At 40.2% G+C, this 25967-nt stretch overlaps 2 protein-coding genes across 3 annotated transcripts in view; one reads left to right on the forward strand and one right to left on the reverse strand.

Annotated features, from left to right (window-relative positions):
* ppp1r9a (protein phosphatase 1, regulatory subunit 9A) overlaps positions 1-13997 on the reverse strand; it is an 84218-nt gene extending 70221 nt beyond the window's left edge. Inside the window, exon 1 of the mRNA XM_080443051.1 lies at positions 13929-13997. The gene's annotated coding sequence lies outside the window, so the exon portion shown is untranslated. The remainder of the gene's footprint in view (positions 1-13928) is intronic.
* sgce (sarcoglycan, epsilon) lies at positions 12583-25910 on the forward strand. 2 transcript variants are annotated; one of them, XM_080443055.1, is made up of 11 exons: positions 12583-12729; positions 17803-17925; positions 18361-18518; positions 19274-19346; positions 20436-20634; positions 21595-21757; positions 22018-22232; positions 22849-22875; positions 23415-23603; positions 24120-24163; positions 25471-25910. In XM_080443055.1, exons 1-11 carry the CDS (start codon positions 12693-12695, stop codon positions 25485-25487), a joined length of 1245 nt encoding a protein of 414 aa, XP_080299181.1. In that variant the 5' UTR covers positions 12583-12692; the 3' UTR covers positions 25488-25910. The 2 variants fall into 2 exon arrangements, with proteins under 2 accessions (XP_080299181.1, XP_080299182.1); XM_080443056.1 differs by lacking the exon at positions 12583-12729 and adding an exon at positions 13405-13502.
* Positions 25911-25967: the final 57 nt, after the last annotated feature.

Raw genomic sequence — 25967 nt, forward strand, 5'->3', positions numbered from 1 at the left:
AAGGACCCCCCAAATTAACAAGTATTTGTCTGCGGACCACCATCTGAAAACATTTTATGCCAGGAGTAGGGGCCCCATACAAGTTTTGTGTTGTTAAAACGTTTCAAAAATATTCCACATTTTTCTTTTTTTAAATAGCCAATATATGTGTGTATATATATATGTTTAAAGGGCGAAGGGGCTCGCTTCTTTTGGAATTGTTTTCATAGACCTGGCTGCTTGTTTCTCTCACAACATCTGGCAACACTGTACAACGCCATTGCAGGACAGGCAGTGGGTGATGATGCTGCCAACCTGCACAATGGGGGTGTCGCTGCTATTTGGACGCCTGTCTGATTCCCTGCGTGTGTGACAGTTTCCCAGAGGACACACACACACTGCTCAATACAGTTCACTGTGTAGCAAAGTAAACATACTTCGCTGTTTTTGTGATAGCCGGTGATTGGCAAATGTAACACACGCCTGTGTGACAGGTGTTTAAAACCTTTTATTACACGGCTTGGTTGAATGCTCGATTCTGATTGGTCAGTCATCGGTCATTATTTCTTGATAATGACCGATGAGCTCTATAACGGACCGCTGTGTAATCAGAGACTCAGAACACCTGCCTGTGCCAACCTGCGGTGCTTGGTTTTATGCTTTATCCAACATGACAGCCATGTAAACAAACAACCAATGTCATTTACAACTAAACGTTGCTCTCAAGAATGTTTTTGAAAACATTTGAAGTGAGAAATAGACGATGCAATAACCGAAAAGTGATTCTATTTGATCCACTGCACTTCCTTGTTTATCGTGGCGCATCGACGGGGGAATACCAAAACGCTCGCCCCAAAACACAGTCGCCCCGGGGCAAATCCGGCGGTATTACAGGCAAATCGGCAGTATATAGAATGGGGGGTGAGTGTGTTTTGGGGCGAGTCTTTTTTTTCATTTTTTTTTTTTTTTTCGAGGCGAACTTGTCCGCCCAGCCCAATACTTATGGAATACTTTCATTGCCGTAAGCAAGGAAATACTTCGTTTTGTTGTTACTTTTGAGTCCATTTATTTATTTATGTATTTAAGTAGCCGTGTAATAAGCGGGATAATGCATGGGGAGGTAGTCATTATTGAAATTTAAAGCCCTTCAGGGTGATAATGCACCTCGGCTCCGCCTCGGTGCATTATCACCCTGTCGGGCTTTAAATTTCAATAATGACTACCTCCCCATGCATTATCCCTTGCATATTGTTGCAATGGTTTCGTCCAATAGTCTGGAAGGAGGGGGTTATTCCAGCAGCTACTGTAACTAACTGCAGTCTGTCTGGCATGAATACCAACACACAATAACTTCACTGGGTCTGTTATTGTGTGGTGTAAAAAAAAAAGAAAAAGATGAAGCACGCTGTGTGGGAAAACATCAATGGGCACTTATTTATGTCCTGTTTAATTGACTGGGTTGGTGATGTGGTGGTGAATGATGTGCGTGACATTGCACAGTTGACCCACACATTAATACAGTGGTTCTCAACCTGTGGGGGGAGAGAAAAAGGGGTCCCCAGATGACAATAAAGTGACAATTTAAGGACTTTTAAGACCTTTTTAATACCAAATTGTCAAATAATATAACAAAGAGGCAAAAATTGTGAAAATAGCCGATCTACAAGCTCACGACTTGTCGATCTGTTATTTTCACAACATTTGTAAGTGGAAACAAAATGTAATGCCTCAACTCCTACATTTCAAGTGCTTATCAGGGTTGAAACTGTGACTTGGCCTTGGCAGCAGCAGCAGCTATGCGCTTGTAGGACTACATCACAAAGAGGCCATTGTTGTCGTAACTAGAGTTCTGAATTTGTTTAGTTTTTCATTATGCCTCACCCTGTGTGTCCAGAATAGATAGTCATATGAGTTATAATTATATCCTACCAATCCTTCCTATTATGTAACAATTGTATATTTCAAGAGTCTCTCTTTAAGCAGAAGTGGACCGCCTCCATGTTTTTATAGGGAAGTTGACTGGGAACTCATTATTTTTAGCAATAGCATGGAGGACAATGAGTTCTTCTTGATCAAATAGAATTAAGACTAATTTTACCTTCATATAGTGTCACTCCCTCGCCCAGAGAACTGGGTATACTTGAGAGAATTAGACCTGGGCTTTTGGGGAAAACTGTACAATATTTTTGGGGAGAACTGGGCACTATTTTCGAGGAGATTTGGTCACTCTTTTTGGGGAGAACTGGGCAGTATTTGGGGGAGAACTGCAGGGAACATCCCCAATTTTGCATTTTAAAACCCACTTCTAATCACTCATGAACAATGAGGTGCATTGTTAGTAGTATAACCTTCACTGTATAACCTTTACAGCACATGCATTTTGCCTTTCATAATGATTCTTGAAACACAAGATGCTGTGTCAAGATCAAGAATATATAATAGACAGACAGACAGACAGACAGACAGACAGACAGACAGACAGACAGACAGACAGACAGACAGGATTTGCACCATTTCAATGCAAAATACTGGAAAACATAATTTATGATTGATGACTGATGTGATATATATTTGTTAATACTTACATAAATACGTACAAACTAAACTTGTACATAGTCACCCCCCCCCCATAAAATGTATTATAGGTAAATATCTCACCACATATCGCCTGAAGACTCGCTGGTATCCAAATGCATTTTTGCACCCAGTCACTCAATTTGTGATCTATCAAACATCATCAATGATGATGAAGATTCAAATAGTGCAGATGGAGGGTGAAGGCCGCTTCTGGGCTCTGCAACTTCGTTACGTAGTATTCTTTTTCAAATACTTTTTAGTCTACACTCTGTCAGTGTATATGTATAGATCTTTATGATTATTTGACCTGTTTATATTCTTTGTTTTTCTTTTCTCTCCTGCTCTTACTTTATCTTTATCCTCCCACTTTCTCTATGTCACTAAAGGGCTGTTTTTCTATAGGGCATAGCAGTGGCGGCCATTTTCTGGTTCCACTTCAAAATAGTCAATGCATTTTTCCAAAAATATTTATATCAATTATGTTAAGCCTAGAATCAAGCCATCCAGGGTCCTGGTGAATCATGACCATAAAACATTTGATTCTGTGAAAAAACTTTTTTGAAAAGTGCAAAACAAAGGGTATTTATTAAATATAGTATCATCATATAATTAAATACAAAATAAAATAAAATCACAGAAAAAAATGTTTTATGGTCATGATTCACCAGGACCCTGGATGGCTTGATTCTAGGCTTAAATGGATTGATATAAATATTTTTGGAAATGTCAATGGGAAAAATGCACTGACTATTTTGAAGTGGAACCAGAAAATGGTCGCCACTGCTATGCCCTATTGGCACGTTTGACCCTCAAGGTTTCAGCCTCCAGGAAGAAACTCAAAATAGTCAGAGAAGACATAAAACACCATAAAAACACCACCAGGGGGCTTAATGAAGTTCTATCAACCTCATAGACACATGAAAAACAGATAAAGTGCAAAACCATGGCACCACCTCTTTAACATAATAATTAAGCGTAATGCCTCAGACAAAGATTTACACAGGGCCCACTTCAAGTGCCCAGTTCACCAGTGCTCACTTTGTAAAAGTTCTCTCCAGCGACCACTGTAGATGCAACCAGATATATAATGTAAACAACTGTACAGCTCATTATCCGAGGAGCAACAAACAACGCAAAACATCTAAATGAAAATGTTGTGACCAAATAGGATCACAAATGGCAAGCAATTATTCAAAGGCATTAACTGTATTCCTGGAATATGTTAAACAAAAGAATGATCATATGCCTGGTGGTGATACCTATGTGGGGGGTAAGTGTGTGGCTCTTACAAATTGAGCAGAAAAAGCTTCTCACAATCTGCTCTCTCCACCATAAGAGAGTGAGAATTTATCATCTGTCCTCATTACATAAGTAACATAGACTACAGATGTGTTACATTTTACATTACAATAATCATGAATAGAAGATAGCGCTTTTCTTCTGTAAATATACAGTATATTAATACTGGGATTAAGGCTGAGAGAGTGCAAATATCTTTTCAAGTATATTTTACAATTATTACTTTCTCTCAGTTGCAATAGATGCAGATAAAACAAATCTTAAGATTCCAGCCCTCATCGGTCATACACTGTGAATATCAATGCTCATAGTGGTGATTCATTCACTACCAAACCATAAACACCAGCCATCTGAAGATGTTGCTAAGCAACCTAAAAATAATCTTAAAATGAAAGTGAGGTTGAGAGAGCAGGGCAGCCACTTGCTGCAGAGCACAGAGAGGATAGGATGGCGTCCTATTTTTCCCCTCTGGATAGAAAGGCAAAATACACGTATTCACCTCTAACCTTTATTGAGTTTCAACCGTCACCCATTATGTGAGACATCAATTAAGCAGATGTGGCCAATACTGTTTCTCTGTTATTAGAAACAGGATCAAAACTAGGGGTGCAATCGAACAAATCAATAAAATTCTTCATAAGAATAATCAATTTGAATTGTGAAAAAAATTGCAGATCTACAAGCTCAATGCATCTCAAGGCCGTGATTCTTGCGTGACACTGTTGTAAGAACAAATTACAAAATCGGGTGGTTAATCAGACTATTTGATTTTGTTGAGAGAAAAAAATCAATACAATTATTTTTTGCGTCGATTCATTTACCGGTACATATCTTTTTTTATTTATTTGTATTGCTTCCAAAAATATTACTTCTCAATTATTCGATGAATTGAAAAAGTAATCACTAGAATAATCACTAAGAAGATAATCGATAGTTAGTTACATCCCTAATCCCTCCACTCTGTTTTCGCAGGAGAGGGTATGGTATAAGTGTGACGCTAAGTTGTAATTAATACCAAAGGGGGCATGAGGGAGGAATTAAGGTCCTTTAGCTGGGCTGACTAGTCCTTGGGGCAATGGGGACAAAACCTGGCCATCTGTCTGCTAGGACTGGCCCTGCAGGGGGGATGGACACATATTCTCATACATCACACTGCCCTCTTTACAGCTGGGCTTATGAGGTCGGGCGTCTGTGCGCGTGTGTGTGTGTGTGTGTGTGTGTGTGTGTGTGTGTGTGTGTGTGTGTGTGTGTGTGTGTGTGTGTGTGTGTGTGTGTGTGTGTGTGTGTGTGTGGTTAGGTCTGTCTTCAGGATGGACAAGGGTTATGAGGAACCATGAGAAAGAAGGTACAAAAGCTATTTAAAGAAGAGGGCACACAGGCTGTTTGCTAAACAAGGTGACTTAAAACTGATGTTTTTCTGTGCCTGAATGCATTTAGACCTTATGCCAATGCAATACATAATTTAACATATAAGGCCTTGTTTCAGATCACAAGAGGGCACAAACAGACAGACAGACAGACAGACAGACAGACAGACAGACAGACAGACAGACAGACAGACAGACAGACAGACAGACAGACAGACAGAGACACGTTGCAACTAAACTGAATTGAAATCAATGTTCCTAAGCCTAACCAGAATCATGTCAAATCACAGTGTTTGTGTTTTTGATGAAGGCGTCGCCAACCATCTTTCTGTCCTGACTCCTGCCAGATGTTCACAAACGCTCCCAACCAATGAGAACGGGCTACCTCTGGTCCATAGCGTTTAATAATAGGAGTTATCCTTAACGCTATATGTTACTTTCTAGCCGTTGCCCGCACACCCGCGGTAGCGCAGGCTGCGCAGCCTCTCGTCTGTAGTAAAAATCTAAAATATACTTTCACTACTCACCAAAAAAAAGACGGTTTTAAGATGTTGAAAGCCTACTTTCCTTAGTGGGAACACTCGGAGCCCCCCACCTCGCTTTTAAAATACACCATTTGGCCAGAAAAGAAAATATTTCACCGGAAGGAAAAAATGCTGTCAACAGAAAAATCCTATTGACCAGATCTGTAGGGGGCGCAGTGGAATAGCTAAAACATTTTTTTCCTTCCGGTGAAATATTTTATTTTCTGTCCAAAAAAGTGCATTTTAGACGTGAGCTGGGGGGCCCTAAGTGTTCCCACTAAGGAAAGTAGGCCTCCAACATCTTCAAACCGTTTTTGTTTTGGTGAGTAGCGAAAGCATATTTTTGATTTGCACAACAGACGAGAGGCTGCGGCCGCTGCGCTACCGCGGGTGTGCGGGCAACGGCTCGAAAGTAACATAGCGTGTTAAGGAGAACTCCTTCTAAAGGTCCTTGCACACTGGTGCGTCTTTTCGTTGCGTTTTATTTTTTTTCATTGTTTTTTCATTTTTTTTCATTGTTGTAAAAAAAACGCAACGAAAAGACGCACCAGTGTGCAAGGACCTTAACGCTATGGACCAGAGAGCTGCCAGATGTTCCAACCGCTCCCAACCAATGGGAAGAGGCGCTGGCGCTATGGCAAGCCGTTTTAACATTTAATCGCTAGACTGGATGTGTATAGTAGATATCTATAATTCAGTTCTTCCTAGTCAAAACTAACGTTTCGGATATCCATAATGACATTCCTCCTAGGAGGAACTGTCATTTGAGATATCCGAAACGTCATTCTTCCTAGGAGGAATGACGTCACTTTTCCCATTCATGTGTATTGGGCTTTTAGTTTCGGATATCCGTAACTGCATTCTGGATATCTAAAACCAACATTCTGGATATATGCAATAGAATTCTTACTAGGAGGATCTACTCTTTCAGATATCTACAATGCAGTTCTTACTAGGACAAACTACCATTTTAGATATCCGAAATTAAAAAATAATTCCAAACCTCCGTAATTACATTTAGTATATCCATTAATTCATTGTTACTAGGTCAAATGGAATTATGGATATCCACAATTCATATTATTACTAGTACAAATGTAATTTCAGATATCTGCAATTAGTATTATGACTAGGAACAATACAATTACAGATATACATAAATATGTTATGGATATCTGGTGACAGGTAGATAAGACGCCATTTTAACATAAAAGGGTTGACTGACTATCTACAATTATATTTTAGATATCTCAAATAGCATTTCTCCTAGTAAAAACTGTATTCTTACTAGTCATAATGGTAATTAAATATATCCAAAAGACATTCTTACTAGTAGAAATTGTATTTCACGATATCTAAAACTGTATTTGTCCTAGTCAAAATTAATCTTGAAATCATTAAAAAAAAATACAAGTAGCCGTTTTAACATTTAATAGCTAGACTGGATATGTATAATAGATATCTATAATTCAGTTCTTCCTAGTCAAAACTAACGTTTCGGATATCCATAATGACATTCCTCCTAGGAGGAACTGTCATTTGAGATATCCGAAACGTCATTCTTCCTAGGAGGAATGACGTCACTTTTCCCATTCATTTGTATTGGGCTTTGAGTTTTGGATATCCGTAATTGCATTCTGGATATCTAAAATCAACATTCTGGATATCTACAATTGAATTCTTACTAGGAGGATCTACTCTTTCAGATATCTACAATGCAGTTTTTACTAGGACAAACTACCATTTTAGATATCCGAAATTAAAAAATCGTTCCAGACCTCCATAATTACATTTTGTATATCCAAAATGTAATTAAATATAACCACAATTCATATTATGACTAGTACTAATCGAATTATGGATATCCACAACTGCAATTGTGCTAGGAAGAATATAGTTCAATATATCTGTATTTATATTATGGATATCCGTAATTGTAATTCTTCCTATCCATAATGCAGTTTTAGATATCTATAACTGCAATATGATCGCTTTCCTTCCACCTACGTCAGTGGCTCGTGGACTCTGATTGGTCCGTTAAATGTGTCATGGGTGCCGTTTGTGTCGCTCACATTTAAATAGCTTTAAGTTCCCTGCTTTCTAAGTGGCATTTCATTATAGGCGAACGGAACTACCCTAAAAACAAGCAATTAAGTTAGATTTCTGTCATCTAACGCTCATTAATCTCTCAGTCTCAACAGATTACGAGCTGCGCTAACAAATTCAAAGGAAAAAAAACAGCAGAGGGCGCTGTTTTCCTTTTTTTTATGGGTTCCCAAGATCGAACACTCATTGATGCTTCAGTATAATCCTATACGAGCAAATGACCACGCTGATTGTCAAATACATTTATTATGTTAATGTCGCCATTGTCTGAAATTAGTCCAATCCTCACCTTTGTTTAGGGTTACACATGTCCTCTCCATATCCAGATCACACTGGAGCCATGTTGGTTAATTATATCAATGTCAGTTGTAGCCTAGGTCAGTGGTTCTCAACATGAGGTCCGGGGACCAACAAGGGCCATTAAGGGGCTCCCCAGCAAATTGATAATTAAACATGCCAGAATATCCTAAATTAACACAATTAGACAATTTAGCCTAGATTAGGAGAATGGCTGTTCTGATCATACTTCGCTCTACAAGCAATAGGCTTAGGCTAGAGATACTGGTCATGGACAAGAATTAAAAAACACAAGAAAGCCATTGCCTTGTTTCCATTGGGGTCCTTTGTACTCAATTCATAGTGACATTAAATGACAGACAGATATACACTACTGTGCAGAACATCATCTAAGCAATTTAAAAAATAAGAGAAAAATCTGACAATGAAATTCTTTCTTAATCACTTTATTTTTGGTGAATGTTCACCTAGTGCAGTGTTCCCCAGTCCTTCCTTAAAGGAGAATTTTGGACTAAAGTTTTCTTACCTTTTCTATGACCTTATGATATTTTAGGATGAATGGTACAGTAGAACATTTTCATAACTCCACCCCTGAGCCGCCACAGCTTAAAAGGTGCGCGGATAGGCCTTAGGTTAGATCACATATTTTAATAGCTTTTTTTTTTTTTTTTTTTTTTGAGATCTTACGTTCATAGTGACAGAACACTGTCCCCAAAAAACAAAAGAAAAAAAACAAAACAAGTCTCGCTAGACGAGATTGAAATCTCGAGATTTCAATCTCGTCTAGCGAGACTTCTGTTTTTTTTTTTTTTTTTTTTTGGGCGGTGAAACCGCCCCTATAAGTGAGGTTTGGAAATCTGTACAATTATCTTGGGCAGTGAAACCGCCCCTATAAGTGAGGTTTGGAAATTTGTACAATTATCCTGCGCTGTGATTGGCCAATCACAATCTATTCAGGACTGTGATTGGCCAGTGTCACATGACACATGTGCATAGCCCTATATAAGAAACCATAACTTTAAAAAAAAATTATGTTTTTTTTGTTGTTGGTTTTTTTAAAGTTATGGTTTCGTCCATCATAAAGAGTGTTTCAATAAATGTATTTATCTTTTGTACATGATTGGTTGACATTCAGTATTGTGATTAGCTAGCAAGACACCGCCCACTTCACACAGGGTGTGATTTTTTTTGGTTGCATAGTGTTCTGTCACTATGAACGTCAGATCTCACAAAAAAAAAAAAAAAAAAGCTATTAAAATATGTGATCTAACCTAAGGCCTATCCGCGCACCTTTTAAGCTGTGGCGGCTCAGGGGTGGAGTTATGAAATTGTTCTACTGTACCATTCATCCTAAGATATCATAACGTCATAGAAAAGGTAAGAAAACTTTAGTCCAAAATTCTCCTTTAAGGGGGTTCCAGGGGGTCAGTTAGGAACCAAATGGATGAATGGATGAACAGGGGTCTTCAACAGGGGGTCCGGGACCCCTAGGGGGTCCTCAGAGTTACTACAGGGGGTCCGCTAAATCTTTGTGTTATGATTTATTTTTTTTACCTTAACCATTTGAACCCAAATATCCCTTTTCTGAGGAGAACAACGCTCACAACGCCTCGCAGTGCGAGGCGTTGTGAGCTTGTAGATCTGCTATTTCTGAGGAGAACAACGCTCACAACGCCTCGCAGTGCGAGGCGTTGTGAGCTTGTAGATCTGCTATTTTTGGCAAAGAGGCGTAGAGGAAAAAAAGAGCAGACCAAGTGAACAAAAAAAGTTTAATCTGAAACACAATTGTATACAATATAGAAGAGGGGGTCCCTGCTTAATTTCTCTCTCAGCTAGGGGGTCCTTGGCCTGAAAACGTTGAAGGCCCCTGCCCTACGGAACCTCTCCCTCCGCTGTATAGCTTCAAGATGAGCTACATAGCGGAGGGAGAGGTTCCGATTGGAGCTATTATACACATTGATTCTTGAATAGGCCTATATACTGATTAGCCAGCCCTGTTCTTTTTTTAAATAACATTTTCGGGTTGATTCATCTAGCTATTTGTTGAGTTCTCATACGAATTTGGCATTAGGCATTGTACTACATAGAGGGTGTATGAAACGAAAGCCTGCCAGCCAGGTAGCCTACTTATAACAAGGCGTTAATAAAGTGACCAACATGGATGGAACTCTCTCTCTTTGTTCTCTGCTCTGCAATGCAGGGGTTAACGAGCATATCATTTGCACTATATTAGCCATACTGGTGAGTGGTGACAGGATAAAAGTGTTGTCTCTTGACAATTTGTTGATCTGTGAGCCCAGGCCACCTGCAATTTACAGAGAATACAGGATAGGTGGGCACTAGGGACATCTGGGCACCCTGATGTAAAATTGGCTATTTTGTCCAAAAGTCTAAAAAAAAGAAAATGAAAAAATGGTCCTAAGTAATGTAGATATGCAAGTTATCTCAAACGTCCTTCCTTCAAATTCTTGTTTATGTCCATAAATGATATCGGTACTGGTTTTGTAGAAATGTTATAAATATTAGAGCTTAATTTTGTTCTAATCATGTATACCTTATTTTACTTAAAAACGTTTTCCAATTTAATGTTTTAACATTTTCTGGTACATATGGTAAGTTATCACTTAGCCTACATATATTCAACAATGGTGCGTGAATGAAGTATAATTGAAAACGATTTGTTTAGTGCCGTTTTTTAGCAGTGTAACAAGGCATTAGAATCTAAAGACTCATATGGGCTTACATTTTAACATATTCGGTTTAATAACTCACACCCTGTTAAATCAATTGAAAAACTGTGTTTATGATAGCAGACATGTGTACAGTAGGTCCTTTGCTTGAAAATATTATATGTAGGTAAAAATAATAATGAAAAGAGAGAAAACTGTACAATAAGGCTCGCCCCCCCCCCCTTTAAATTACGTAGTTATGGATATCTAAAATGACGTAATTTTGGATATCTAAAATGGTAGTTTTTCCTAGTAAGAACTGCATTGTAGATATCTGAAAGAGTAGATCCTCCTAGTAAGAATTATATTGCATATATCCAGAATGTTGGTTTTAGATATCCATAATGCAGTTACGGATATCCGAAACTAAAAGCCCAATACACATGAATGGGAAAAGTGACGTCATTCCTCCTAGGAAGAATGACGTTTCGGATATCTCAAATGACAGTTCCTCCTAGGAGGAATGTCATTATGGATATCTGAAACGTTAGTTTTGACTAGGAAGAACTGAATTATAGATATCCAGTCTAGCTAGTTCCTCCTAGGAGGAATGTCATTATGGATATCTGAAACGTTAGTTTTGACTAGGAAGAACTGAATTATAGATATCCAGTCTAGCTATTAAATGTTAAAACGGCTTGCCATACTATTTCTACTGGTAAGAATGTAGTTATAGATATCTGTAATAAGGATTTTGACTAGTCGAAATGCAGTTTTTACTAGTCAAAATGCAGTTTTGACTAGTCTAAATGTAATTACAGATATCTGCGATTACTTTATGACTAGTAAGAATACAGTTTTAACTAGGAGAAATGCTATTTGCGATATCACAAATATAATTCTAGATAGTCAATGGACACTTTTTATATTAAAATGGCGTAATATCTACCTGTCACCAGATATCTGTAATTGTATTGTTCCTAGTCATAATACTAATTGCAGATATCTGAAATTACATTTGTACTAGTAATAATATGAATTGTGGATATCCATAATTCCATGTGTCCTAGTAACAATGAATTATTGGATATACTAAATGTAATTACGGAGGTCTGGAATGATTTTTTAATTTCGGATATCTAAAATGGTAGTTTGTCCTAGTAAGAACTGCATTGTAGATATCTGAAAGAGTAGATCCTCCTAGTAAGAATTATATTGCATATATCCAGAATGTTGGTTTTAGATATCCAGAATGCAGTTACGGATATCCGAAACTAAAAGCCCAATACACATGAATGGGAAAAGTGACGTCATTCCTCCTAGGAAGAATGACGTTTCGGATATCTCAAATGACAGTTCCTCCTAGGAGGAATGTCATTATGGATATCCGAAACGTTAGTTTTGACTAGGAAGAACTGAATTATAGATATCTAGTATACATATCCAGTCTAGCTATTAAATGTTAAAACGGCTACTTGTATTTTTTTACGGATTTTAAGATATCTGAAATAGAATTTTGACTAGGAGAAATTAAATTATAGATATCTTGAAATACAATTTATACTAGTAAGAATGTCATTATGGATATCTTTAATTACAATTATGACTAGTGAAAATACAGTTTTGACTAGGAGAAACTTGTTTTTGGATATCTAAAACATATATTACAGATAGGAGCATGGTTCGATTAAATGTTAAAACGGCTTGCCATACTGGCGCTGCTCCCTGAACGTGCTGCTGCTGCGAAGGAAGGAAGGAAGGAGGCGGAGGAAGGAATGCTGAGAAGAAGGGATGCTTGTTATGGCTGTCAAACTACAGGCGATTAGAGAGACGTCCCTTTTCATGTTTGATTAACGGGACTCGTCGCATTCATCATGGACGCTTCCGCTCTCACCTTATGGCTGTCTATGGGTAGGTACGGACACACCGACAGCATTTAGGAGATGTTAACGTGCACTTTTGATGCAGTGCCGTCTTGTTGGCATTGTGGCTAACTAGTTAGCCTGCTGCTACTGGGCTATTCTGCTGCACAGCTCATTTTTTCCAAGGGGTTGGTTGGTGAGTGAGTGGTGGAAAAAACGGCTAAGAGTAACAGACCGTTATCTGGGTGGAGTTGTTGAGGTAGTGGAAGCATGCTATTTAAAATGTAGGCATTTGCAGTTCTTTACATGGAATAATGGCTAATTAGATATTTATATATTTCTGTTTGCTGTACATCATGCTAAACCATCTCTTCTGGTGCAGGCCTGTAGTGTATGATTTAAGGAAAGTCAAGGTGTGTCAAGAATGTTTAATTAAATTGCTAGGCCTACATTTAGGCAATGATTTATCTGCTAAAATAATAATAGTAATAATAATAATATAATATAGTAATAATAAAATAGGCAACTTGCAAAGAGAATAGCAACCAGATGCCATTCAGAACATTACAAAAGTCATCATATTTTTTTCCATTTTAAAAGATAATAGTCTACAAAGGTAAGATTGTATCTACAATTTTAGGCTCAGGGAGGCAGGGTTATGTGTTCTTTTCAGAATGCTATGAATTGTTCTACTTTTGTTTTCATTTATCGATCCAATAGTTTACATTGTGCATGCCTTTGATGACAAACACAACGATTTACATGAAAGAAATGTGGAGCATTCCATGGGCTTGAAGCAGAGAACGCCGTTGCATAGAGATGGTGAGTCGGTGTGTGTGTGTGCACACGCATAGTGTGGTGTTGCACATCAACATCTCTGTTCCCTCCCCTTGTCATAACAGCTGACATGCTCAAGTGGTTTCCCCATTCACATTTGTCTTTAGTGATGTCTGTGTTATCCTACTACAGATGTGGTGCTCTTACAGTTGCTGTAACACTGGCTTTTTATTGTAGTCAAGTCTAACCCTGTTGCTGATTACATAATTGATATTAAATCAGTTTTTTTTTCACCACACAGAATGACTTCTACTTTCCTATGCAGAGCTCTTGTGACAGAAAGATTTGTCTAACGTTCATCCCCCTGCATAGAAGAGCGGCCTTCTCCCTCACCAAAATATTGATTTTAACGTCGTGGGAATTACAATATTTTAGAGTAGTCTGCTTAGCAAGGCTAATAGATGAACTTACCTTTGTGTCAAAAGAGTCGATCTGCAATTCAAGTTGATCTAAAGAGTGGAATCATCTGTATTCTTTCTCTTCAGCCATTGTTTTCTGCATATCAAGACACAAAGCACTTTCACTTCCAGGTCTGTCTTTTTAGAATGACTAGCCTTAAACTCATGGCTCAATCCAAACAGTAGGATTCCTTGTTGTCAGGGTTCCGTCACTGAAAACCAAAGAAGCACATGCACTCCTCCTGACTAGAATAACACGCTCACAGCTGATTCAAAACAAAAACAATCTTCCTAAGATATTTAGCTGTTGGAGGAACAAGGGCGGGTTATTATTAAGTAGCCACTGGCATTATTAACTAAGGCATCACTCCTGAGACTATCACAGGTCGGTTAGTCCAAGGGTGGCCAATAACGTTATAAAATCAGGTTAGCCATTCCAACCACCTGCCAGGCCTGACTAGGTAATCTTGTGTATGTGTGTGTGTGTGTGTGTGTGTGTGTGTGTGTGTGTGTGTGTGTGTGTGTGTGTGTGTGTGTGTGTGTGTGTGTGTGTGTGTGTGTGTGTGTGTGTGTGTGCACACGCGCATACAGTACGTGCGTGTGCGTGCGTATGTTCGTGCATGCACGCAGGTGTGAAAAAGAAACAAAATGGTGTTAGCAGCAGGAATGTGCACATGAAGTGTGTGAAAGAGAATATATGCACTGGCATTGCAGGTAACTGTAGTTAACTATATGTATTATTGAATACGTCTTCTTTAGGTATGTCTGTAAGTCTGCACATATTTGCACTGTAGCTAGATACCCCAGGTTAGCCTGCAGTGAGCAGTTTAGCATTAACCTTTAATGGGTGATGTATTAGATAAGAGGCCCACAGTCCATCATCTTGAGAAGGCCTGGCCCAGGTACAAGCAGCCAGGAATAACCAGATCTCATGGTATTAGCACAACCTCGTCACAGCTTTAACGAGTCAGCTTTACTTACCGTGGCTGGAATCACAGTGAGGAGGCTGTTGGATTTAAAAAGAGGATCAAACTCAATCAAGCATGGAATCTTGGAAGAGGAATGGCTGCTACTTCAGGTTACCAGTGACCTGCATTTTAACCACTTGGGGCTCAGGTTGAGCAGAGTCCCTCAGGGGCAGAGGGCTCTACTAGTGTATTTTCTGTTTTGTGTTATTGTGGGAAAAGCTGTCGCAGAAAATAGCAGATCGGCAAGCTCACAACGTGTCACAACGCGTCGCACCGCGACACGTTGTGAGCTTGTCGATCTGCTATTTTGTCGAACTGCTATTTTTTTTCAGCACACAATACGGATGGATGCTGGGGTTTCAGTGGATAACTAAGTGTTTGTAAATCTTTAAGGGTACAGCAGTAGAGGTGACAGCTGAGGGCCAAACACACATTTCAATTCCCACAGGTAATTCCCCATTCCTCACGCCAGTGGCGGAGACCAGGCCATCTGGGCTGCTTGCCTGTCTCATCTGTGGATGGGCAGTAATTGCTAACACCATATCAGGGGGTCTCTGAGTATACAATGGCCAATACTTGACCTTGACCAGGAGTGTGTGTGACCGTGGCCCTTTGTGTGGTGAAGAATTGATGAGGCCCCTATGGCTCGACTAATAGAATCTGGGCTCACTGCGAGTGTGACTGTGTGTGCATTGAGAACGGGATTTGCGGATCAAGTGAACCCATCATGGATGCTGCCGCCAATGTGATGAAATTGAATGAGGTTTTATTCTCTGCTCCAGAATATCCCACCTGCTAATTATGTTCATTGTGCCGTATAGTTGCAGCAAGAACAGCAATCATAGATTAGTTGCACTCTCCTGGCTTGGCTTCAACAATGCTGCCATCAAATGTGACGTGGCAAGATTTAGCTTCAGCATTCTCGAAGCAACAGTACATACACAGCTACTGCTAAATGCCATTGATTACATTTAGCTGCCTGTGATCAAACCTTTGGGCTCAAAGTCCATATGGTCAATATAAAGTGTGATAGTGGCTAGGCCTAGGCCACATGTAGTCCAGCTTAGCATGCATCTGGGACTAATGTATAATTTTCTGTTTACAACAAATCTTTTATCTAGATTGAATTTAGAATATTAGGCAATTTGGCAATGTGGAGACGTAGAGCCCATAGGATAGTGTGTTTCTTAATAATTTATATCTGAGCTTGTTGCTTAATCCTCATTTCGGAGTGATTTAACTAACCCTAACCCTTTGTAAGCTATTTAATTCTAAATCAGAAGAGTTCTCTTTTCCAGACACCCATTAATACATAGTTAAAGCTGAAAATGGAGTTACTTATAATGACAAGGGTTGGGTGCTCAAAGTACAAAGCTGCATTGACACCAGATGCGATAAAATGAATGATATCGCTTGAATAGCCGGTAACACGTTGCTCTGACTATTGCGGTCACACCAGATGTGACATTTTCACGTGAAATTATTTGGCTGCATTTTATTTCATAACGCAACATACATTTGAGTTTCATCTGCAACAACATACCATGGTCAGTGGTATCAAAGGCCTTTTGTAGGTCTAAGAACACCAACAACAGTACTTCCCTCTGTAATACATCAGGCAGGGCTGTTGAAACCATGAGCATATTGTAGGGTGAAAGAGGAGAAGGAATTAGAGGAAAAGTGAAGAAAACTATTGAAGACATTGTGCCAGTAGGGAGGTGCCCACACACCCTCAGCTTTCTCAAGCTGTTCTCTATAGCTGCTTAATGCAGCTAGACTGTGTCCGCAGGCTATAACAGTCCAAAACTCTCTCTTATGCTTTCTCTCTGACATTTTACTGCAGTTCTCAACCTTGCTCTTCTTCCCCCCCCATCCACTTCTCTTACTTGCCCACAGTGATACAAAAATATATATAGAGAAAAAAATCGAGAACAGAAAAATGGTATGCAAAAATGTAGACAGAGAGAGGAGGGAGGAAGGGAAGTGATGCATGATGCAGAGAGAAGTAAATGGCACACAACACCTCCAGCTCTCTGTTGCGTAAACCTCTGGTAAGGGGCTGCCATTTGCCACAAAAAAAGACTAAGTGTGTGTTTGTGTTTGAAATGGACTGGGACTAAACTGAGAGCTTAATGGAGGTAAGAGTAAGAGACAGAGATGAATGGACCCCACTAAGCGTGTGTGTGTGTGTGTGTGTGTGTGTGTGTGTGTGTGTGTGTGTGTGTGTGTGTGTGTGTGTGTGTGTGTGTGTGTGTGTGTGTGTGGACTGATAAGGAAGCGAAGGACAGCCTGCCAAAAATGATCACACCCATTTCCTTCTTTCTTTAACTTATAAACTTGTAAAGTCTGATTTCAATAAAGATCTATGTAGATAGATTCTATAAATAAAATGTGTTAATAACAAGACATATCAAACATTGATGTGTGGATCATAAATATTGTGATATCATTTTAAAGCCCTACAATATCAGCGACTTTCAGTGCCACTGTCTATTGCTTTCCTCACCCCAGGTGATTTGAAATAGGCTGCTGTGTGTGTCTTTATGGTTCTCTGCTTCTCTGCTTCTCTAAAGCATATCATAGTTCTTCTAGAAGCTAATAACTGGGAAATAGAGGCTTTGCCTTTACACTTGGCTGTTTGCTTTTTTTTCTTAGCTGTGGAACAAGATAGCTGTTGAGTGAGAGGCAGGCTAGATGAGTCAACAAATACTGTATATAGTCATGAGAAGTGTCATGAGATAGTCCTGAGAAGTGTTTCTTTGTACCAGGTTTGCTGGTCACATTAACCTGAGGGTTAGGTGTGTTTGGTTTCCCCTCTATAACCCTTACCAATCAGTTTTGCTGGCAGGTCATTAATATTGAAGAATAACTCAAGTGGTCAAAAAGTAATTACCTGTGTGTCCTCTCTGTCTGCTCTAGTGGTCACCATCTTGTCGAGGTCGCATGCGGACCGGAACGTCTACCCTTCTGCTGGCGTGCTATTCGTCCATGTGCTGGAGAGGGAATACTTCAAAGGAGAGTTCCCTGCCTACCCAAAGTCAGGTAGGCAAGTATAACAATGTATGTGTATGTATGTATATATATATATATTTATATATACACACACACACGCACGCACGCACGGTCGCACGCACGCACGCACGCACGCACGCACGCACGCACGCACGCACGCACGCACGCACGCACGCACGCACGCACGCACGCACGCACGCACGCACGCACGCACGCACGCACGCACGCACGCACGCACGCACGCACGCACGCACGCACGCACACACACACACACACACACACACACACACACACACACACACACACACACACACACACACACACACACACACACACACACACACACACACACACACACACACACACACACACACACACACACACACACACACACACACACACACACACACACACACAACAGATCCTTGGGGCACCCATTATAAAACTGTCCTCTCTGTACTGTAGGTGATTCCAGTAATGACCCCATCACATTCAACACCAATCTGATGGGCTACCCGGACAGGCCAGGCTGGCTACGCTACATTCAGAGGGATCCTCACGGTGATGGAGTGCTCTATGGCTCCCCCACAGCCGAGCACACTGGCAAGCCCACCATCATAAAGGTGTGTGAGTCTCACTGAGGCAGTGAAAAACTCTAAAAGAGATGACGATGGGGCTGTTATTGTCAGTGAGCCAAACGGAAGCCACTATTGCTTTTGTTATGGTCTATGGCAGATACAACTAAGGATAAGAATTAGAAATTGCATTTGACATTGATTTAACAACATTATCAACTTCGGAAGTAACTGATCTCGGCTGTTTGATCTCCTTGCAGTACGGCATATTGCAGTATAAAAATCTCAGTATCTAGCCTTAACCACATGAACCCTAGCGTCCCTATTCTAGGCGTGTCATAATAGGCGGACATTCTGTCTATGAAGTATATAGAGTTTAAGTGGTTAACCGTATGATCTCTTGCGGTCCTATTCTGGGGTGAACTTTCAGCAATAATTGCAGATCTGCAAGCTTGCAACACGTTGCAATGTGAGCTTGTATATTAGCTATTTTCAGAAGATATTTGGTGTAGAGGGAAAAAGGAGGGCGCCTAGTGTAGACCCTTCAGGGACTTTGGTCAACTAAGTATATAGGGCTTAAGTGGTTAAATGCCATTATGTATTTTCCCAGCTTCTTCCCTCCCCTTAAGCTACTGTAGCAAAATATTTCCCCAAAAAGCTTAACCTCTCCCAGCATGCGCCTCTATACGGGGTCCCAGTTAGGTTTGGAGCCTATGTGCCGTATCTATCTCAGCCTTGTCCAGAGAGTTGCTGCCGTATAAGCTGCACTGATCTAGGCTTAAACTTTCACCCGTGTGTTGCAGATTACCGCTTATAACAGACGCACATTTGAGACGGCGCAGAACAACTTGATCATAAACATCATGTCTACTGAAGGTAAGAGCTTAGGTCAAATGGAGATCAGAACATGCAGCGATTAAACATGTGATTAAATCTACAGGATGCATCCAATGATGCACCAGATAATGTGTCTTCCTTCTTAGGAAGCGAAGGATGCTTACAAAACTGGTAAAAGGAAGTGTTGAATTAGAGTGTTACACTAGCTGTACTATTGCTATCACAATAAATAAAATGTTTGACATGTATTGTGTATTCTATAGCATCTGTTTGTGAGTGATGAGTCGGGGCGCAACAGTTAATTGAACGAATCGATTTAATTAATTATAAAAATAATAAGTTGTATTACATTTCTTTTTTTAAATGGCAATGTAGCAGATCTATAAGCTCACAATGTTTCGCGATGCAACGCGGTACAAGCTTGTACAGTACTTCAGCCATCATTTATGGATAATCCCAATGATCTCAATGTATAGTAAATGATCACCTACTGTCCATAATGATGTGTCTACAGTCAGCCTCCAGTGCTTCATTTACAACAACATCTGTTTCCATCTGTATGACTGTGCACTGTCTCGTTGACCAGTCACGGTACATGTAGCACAATATGGATTGCGAGTCGGGTGAGAGCTCAGCAGATGTTCCCCGCGTCGCTGTGACATCACTCTCCCTGTGCCGTGATGTCATCAGCCATCTGGCCCCTGAGAAAGGAGGCCAAGTGGTAACAGTGGCGGGCAGACACGTCGGCGTCATGTAGGCGTTGGAGAGGCTGTGCTATAATAGAGCCGTGATTACGTATCGGTGTTAGCTACGCAATAATGGCACCTTTGGTAATAATGTTCAACAGTGCAGCACTATGCTCGCTTTCCAGAGTTTATTGGTTCATAGATCTGATTCTCTGACATCTCCTCTCCTCCTAACTGCCTTCACTCTCTCTTCTGCAGAATGTGCACAGCTCTCGATTTTCTCTCTACTCTACTGATGTTCAGTCTTAACCTCTGCCCTCTCTTCTTTTACTTCCTGCCCACCTCATCCGACTCTTTCTCATTACCCTCCTCCCCCTGTGATATCCCTCCCCTCACCATCTCCCTCCCTGCCCTGGTATCTCCTCGTCATACCTCCACTCAGAGTTCCCGCTGCCCTACCAAGCAGAGTTCTACATCAGGAATATGAACGTGGAGGAGATGCTGGCCAGCGAGGTGCTGGGAGACTTCCTGGGGGCCGTGAAGAACGTGTGGCAGCCAGAACGCCTCAATGCCATCAACATCACGTCGGCACTGGATCGCGGCGGTCGCGTCCCCTTACCCATCAACAACCTCAAGGAAGGGTGAGGATGTTAATGTTAATGCGTGTGCAAAAATCGTCAACCAACCAATCGCAAATACTCAAATGGGCTCGTTAAGGCCTGAAGCACGCAGCACTGCGGCTAGGGAGTTTTGTACTAATGTATGGCTTCATGGATCTATGGCTTAAATTATCACTAATCACTATTTGAGTGACACAGTGCACACGTTTGAGACTGTTTATTATTTTCATACTGTGCATGTTCTTAGCTCTATATACATTCTGCAAACATGATTTAGTCTAAAGGCAGTAATTCTACCATTTTGTAGATAGATGTTTTGGTCTCTGAGAACTATGGTGCCCTGAATGCATATTTGAAATGCATGATCACATATTGTATGTGCCTGACCTCGTTGGACACAAACCAGTGCAGAGCGGTAAAGAAATGGGCCTAAAGTTAAACACAAACGCAACTGTTCATCCGCAGCTAGTGTACATTCTTTTCTGCACAAGGAGGATCATGTTCATCACCTGTCTCCATGATAGAAGTCCTAGGTAGTTCTCTCTCACCGTCTCTCTTGCCAATTTGGTCGTGTTGTGCTGAGGTTGACTTTAATTGGAGCTTAGGGTGCAAACTGTACGTTTAGAGAGTACACTCATAATTGACACTTCCAGTTTGTTTCCCACGTCATGCTGACGTTATGAAAGTGACTATAGGATGGCTCGGATGGGGGAGGGTGCTTCAGCTTTTATGAGCCTCAGCGCAGTACAGCAGATAGATAAAAAATAAGTTGAATTCCTTCATGCTCAAATAGGGACTCTAGCTAAAATTATGCATAGTTGGCCTTGTATGAACCTATATGATGTAATATGATGTAAGTTTCTCGTTTTTTTGGATTGTGTTCCACTCTTGCACGGGAAGAGTTTTAATGTGACCACATACTATACAAACATACGTGTGTGGTGTCTCTTTAAAGCCATACCCTGGTCTTCCTGTCTCCAGGGTGTATGTGATGGTGGGGGCTGATGTTCCCTTCTCATCGTGCCTGCGCGAGGTGGAGAGCCCCCACAATCAGCTCCGCTGCAGCCAGGAGATGGAGCCCGTCATCAGCTGTGATAAGAAGTTCAAAGCACAGTTCCAGATCGACTGGTGCAAGATCTCCCTGGTGAGGATGTCACAAATTGTCTGGATTGGGAAAAAAGCACTCTCTTAATGCTGTTTGTGAAATTCATTGTGTCAAATTATATTTTGTAACCTTTTTTTTTTGCCTTTGGTAACCACATTATTGACACAACGAGTTGTTAAGCATTATGTTAAGCAAGATCGTTTTTTCCTACATTATAGTATACTGAGCTGCATGTGCTCCACACAGTTGGATACTGACTAATATAGGTTTAATAAGGTTTTATGCTTTCCTTTCTTCAGGTCGATATCACCAAGGTAGTCACGATACATAGTAACCGCCCAGACCCGGGCACTGGGGTCCTGCCGGATTTTGGGGAGTACAACCCTCCCTCCGAATCTCTGAAAGGCAGGGACTACTTTTCCGACTTCCTGGTCACGCTGGCGGTTCCCTCTGCAGTGGCTCTAGTTCTCTTCTTCATCCTCGGATACTCCATGTGCTGCCGTCGGGAAGGGGTGTAAGTTTGCTCCGTCTGTTTTTGTACGTGCACGTTTACAAAACACTTAAAACAGTACAGACAATGGAGGAAACCTAGCATATAACACAGGACACATCAAATTCAGTTTTTTTTCTGATTGGGTAGGGGAGCTAGTATTGGAAAGGAATAAGTAGAGAACATTTAACAAGTGCTACTAACTAGTGCAGGGCTACTGTTGAGTGTTGACGCCACTCGCAAGGGCACTTTTATTGGTTAAAAATATTCTTCACCAAAGCATAAATCATGCTTTAACTGTAAGCTTGTGACACAAGTGTTTATATTCTGGAATTGGAATTGCAGCTTGTCATTACCATCCAATATTATGATTCATACACTATCCATACACCTTTTGTTTTGTATTTTCATGCACCTCATGATGTTTCTAAACATAGCCGTGACATTGATGGTCATTCATTCATTGCCCAAGGCCACCATTATTCTCCTTCATATACAGGCTGGGAGAGATGTGCCCCCCATCCATCTCTTCACTTCCACACCCACACATCTCTAAGCCAACACTCCATTCACTTCTGTGTGGATGTCTCTCAGACTATTAATATTAGAATTTAATTCATCCATTTTGTTTTGTTCCTAGGGAAAAAAGAAACATGCAAACACCAGAGTAAGTGTTTTACCTCTCCTGTGTTTTGCTTTTCTCTCTTTCTCTGGTTTATTCTTGCAACTCCTTAGTTTCAGGTTTGTTTTAGCTCCTTCTCTTTGATTTGCTGTTTTGCCATGATCTTCGTTGTCATCGATGACATTCTCATATTCATTCATTCATACACTCACTCACACATGTGCTGGCATTCATCCATCCAATGAGCTGCTCAAAAATGGATAAGATTAGGGAAGGTATGTTATTTGACACTGGTCAATTGCTGATATACAGTACATACAATACATACTGTACACTATAAAGCAGATACACAAAGAGATCAGTGCTACAAGTATAGGCTGTTGGTGTATAACTAATATACTTTACGGATGAGTTATATGTGTTTTATGAATGAGTATTATGTTGAAATACTCCAGGTGTTTCAATAAAACCAAAATACTTACTCCAGTGTGTTTCAAAAGGAACCAACTAGGTTTGTCAAAATTACACAGAGAACTGCAATGACATCTCTCACACGTATCTCCACTTTGCTCTTCGTCCTACAGCATTCAGCTCGTTCACCACAGCTCCATCCAAAAGTCCACCAAGGAGCTGCGGAACATGTCCAAGAATCGTGAGATCTCCTGGCCCCTCTCCACTCTGCCGGTCTTCAACCCCGTCAGCGGCGAGGTGGTGCCCCCCATCCACCCAGACAACTACGAGACCACCAGCATGCCTCTCATGCAGACACAGACGTGAGTTGAGGGTCTAACCATGCGCGCGCGCGCACACACACACACACACACACACACACACACACACACACACACACACACACACACACACACACACACACACACACACACACACACACACACACACACACACACACACACACATCCAACCATCCCATAATCAACACGTGTGTTGATTTAGGGTGATGGGGAACATAGAAAGTCATAGAAAGCTAATGGGCGTCATTACAGGGAACTGTACTTTAAGTCGGAACATTGTTAAGGCATATTTTTACCGTCCCAGCTATGCCACGTATGTTTAAAACTAAAGCTGTAGGAAGATAAGTAAAAGTATTTACAAATAAGAACAGGGGCTTAGGGGGATCCAGGCAGTCCCATGATGTTTAGTAATGGGCTTGAAGCTCAGAAAAAAGTTGTTGATTTTGCTAATGCTAAGTGTAATATACTTTCACATGATATCAGACCCCTTATGCGTGCCATAAGCCACTGCTGCAATTTCATCTTTTCTAATTCCAGGAACCTGCAAAACCAGATTACTATACCACAGCAACAGCCATCAGGTTAGTGTTGGCTAAAGCCTATGTACAATTGACACTATTAATCTGCTTTACTCTGCACGAATATATATTGTAAATAGTAATATTATGCATTTAATACTATGTAATATTGTAAGTACTGGATGTAAGTATACTATATTTCAGTTAGCCTCATTGTGTAAATAGACAATAATGCTCATTGTGTCCACAGAATGAAAGCAATGGGAAATGCAATAAAAAAATACAAGAAATTGATTAAAGTACATTAGGGTGTCTATATCCCATATACAAAATCAACCAATAGAGCACAATGGCAAGTTGAAATTAAAACAAAATGATGTTCTAGGTAGTAATTCATCAGTTACATTTATTAGTTAATGAGCCTTGATGGCAAAAGCGTATCCACCTTTTCACTTCAATCTGGACTTGGGGGGGAGTTAAAAGAGCATTGCCAGCTTTTGTATATAATGGGATAAGAGTTCCATGACAAAGGTTTGGGTTGACTGGAAGTCATTCGTTGGCAATGTCTTAGTAACAGAATGGATAGTGCATCAAGCACATAACCGCAACGTTCGATACTGTGTTATATGTATTTTCCCCTCGCTTTCCTCACTCAACTTCATGTCTCTCTTCTATACTGTCTTGTTTAACTAAAAGCAAAAATCTTGACGAAATCGTAGTCTTTAAGAACAAATTCAAGCTCCTGCATTCTGAACTATCTACAGCTGAGAAACCGTTTTTGGTTGAAGTAGTCACAATAATAAATAAATGCATGCATGAATCACTAACCATGTTTGAGTAATTGACTAATTTATCAGAGAAAAAGCATGAGACTTTTCTGGCAACTTGTCTATTGAAGCCACTGTGTAGTGTTAAAGCGCCCTCTAGTTTCCATGATGTAGAACTGCATGAGACTTCCAGTATTAATCTGATTGTTTCTGTCCATTCACTGCTAACAAAAGGAGATAATTATGTCATGTCAACATTTCGAAGATTGGAGGTTGGTATTTTAGCCTGCTTCTTGTTCCGTTTTATTATTGTGGATTATTACAAAAGAGGATGTAACAATATAATGATATATCATCCATGGTTGGACAACAGGAGTGGGAATTTCACCTCATTTAATTTTTATTAATTATTTGATGCAATTCGTTTTTTTTTATGGAGAGCCTCTTGCAAATATTGAATATATAGTATTTACAAGAGGCTCTCCACTTCAGCTCATTTGCTCATTTTCCTGCACTTCCTGGATTTTAACGCACCTGTGTTCATCCAGAATCTTGGTACAGTGCCAACATTTTCTTATTCTGATTTTAATCCATTTATTTTAGGTAAATGGTATTCCTGAGGAAAGAAAGGTGGCTGAAGCACTTAACTTGTGACCAGAATCGCCAGCGTTGGAGCTGATTTTTGAGTGCCCATTTTGTATCACTTTTTATCCATTACATTTGTGCCAATCTGCATGCCTCCAAATTGTCCATATGCACTTGGTATTTCTATTGAGATATTTAAAACAAATGCAGGCCTGTGTTTAAGAATGAGAAACAGAGAACTCTGTTTATTCAAGTACATCCGGTAGCATATTTTGTAATATTGTGTAATTTTAAAGATGAAGATGTAAGATTAATGTTTGTATTTTTACTTGGCTGGTCTTGCACAATGGTCCTGTTTGAGGGACAGTTTGACATGGAACTGATTTAGCTGTCTATGTGTGATCGTTTGGTGTACCCATGTCATATGATAACAGTGAAATAAAGAGATTATAAGTACATGTCCTATTGAATTCAAAGAAACAAATTATGTCTCATCAACTCACCTGAACCATATT

This window comes from Gymnoscopelus braueri (assembly GCF_963280865.1).
Source record: "Gymnoscopelus braueri genome assembly, chromosome: 11".
NCBI classification, from domain to species: Eukaryota; Metazoa; Chordata; class Actinopteri; order Myctophiformes; family Myctophidae; genus Gymnoscopelus; species Gymnoscopelus braueri.

Excerpts from the sequence above, each read along its gene's own strand:
- sgce (XM_080443055.1), top strand. The coding sequence starts at position 12,693 with ATGGACGCTTCCGCTCTCACCTTATGGCTGTCTATGG. Across the intron at positions 17,926-18,360 it reads CCCTGCCTACCCAAAGTCAG|GTGATTCCAGTAATGACCCC; the intron begins GTAGGCAAGTAT and ends TCTGTACTGTAG. Across the intron at positions 20,635-21,594 it reads ATCAACAACCTCAAGGAAGG|GGTGTATGTGATGGTGGGGG; the intron begins GTGAGGATGTTA and ends TCCTGTCTCCAG.